The sequence below is a fragment of the Macrobrachium nipponense genome, chromosome 4 (genome assembly GCF_015104395.2).
Source record: "Macrobrachium nipponense isolate FS-2020 chromosome 4, ASM1510439v2, whole genome shotgun sequence".
Classification (NCBI taxonomy): Eukaryota; Metazoa; Arthropoda; class Malacostraca; order Decapoda; family Palaemonidae; genus Macrobrachium; species Macrobrachium nipponense.
In genome coordinates this window covers 16,983,277-16,983,715 of record NC_061100.1, presented here as the reverse complement: position 1 = coordinate 16,983,715, position 439 = coordinate 16,983,277, and the positions used below count along the sequence as shown (strand labels likewise).

At 47.2% G+C, this 439-nt stretch overlaps 1 protein-coding gene across 1 annotated transcript in view; it reads right to left on the bottom strand.

The window, feature by feature from the left end:
• Positions 1-371: 371 nt before the first annotated feature.
• LOC135211286 (uncharacterized) overlaps positions 372-439 on the bottom strand; it is a 1,925-nt gene continuing 1,857 nt past the window's right edge. The window contains exon 2 of the mRNA XM_064244604.1: positions 372-439. This exon is cut by the window's right edge and continues 1,080 nt beyond it. Coding sequence (XP_064100674.1) covers positions 372-439 — 68 coding nt within the window.

Here is a 439-nt window from a genome sequence, read left to right as displayed (position 1 = left end):
ACAGTTAGTGCCACGCTACGCCGTTCTTCACTGTCATTCAACTGTGTTCGACCGACCAATGCAATTTCTGGTGTGGGTTTTTTTCCAAAGCCTCATACAGGGGCTTAGCAGTCTGTGACATCCCTGTAATCCATTTTTGCCCATAAGAAAATGCCCCAATTTGCCTGACGCAACTGCCTGACAGTCAAAGGCCTAGGAAGATCCCTCAGTTGATGAACTCTTTGCTCACTAATGCGAAGCATGCCACCACCAACCACGGAACCCAGATACTCCACTTCATGCACCCCAAATTTACACTTATTTGGGGCTAGCGCAAGACCAGCATCACGAATCCTGCTCAACACATTTCTGAGCCTTGCTATGTGTTCTTTCTATGTTGAACCCCAGACCAGTATGTCGTCGAGATAACACAGTGCATCCATATAGATGCAATCACTGA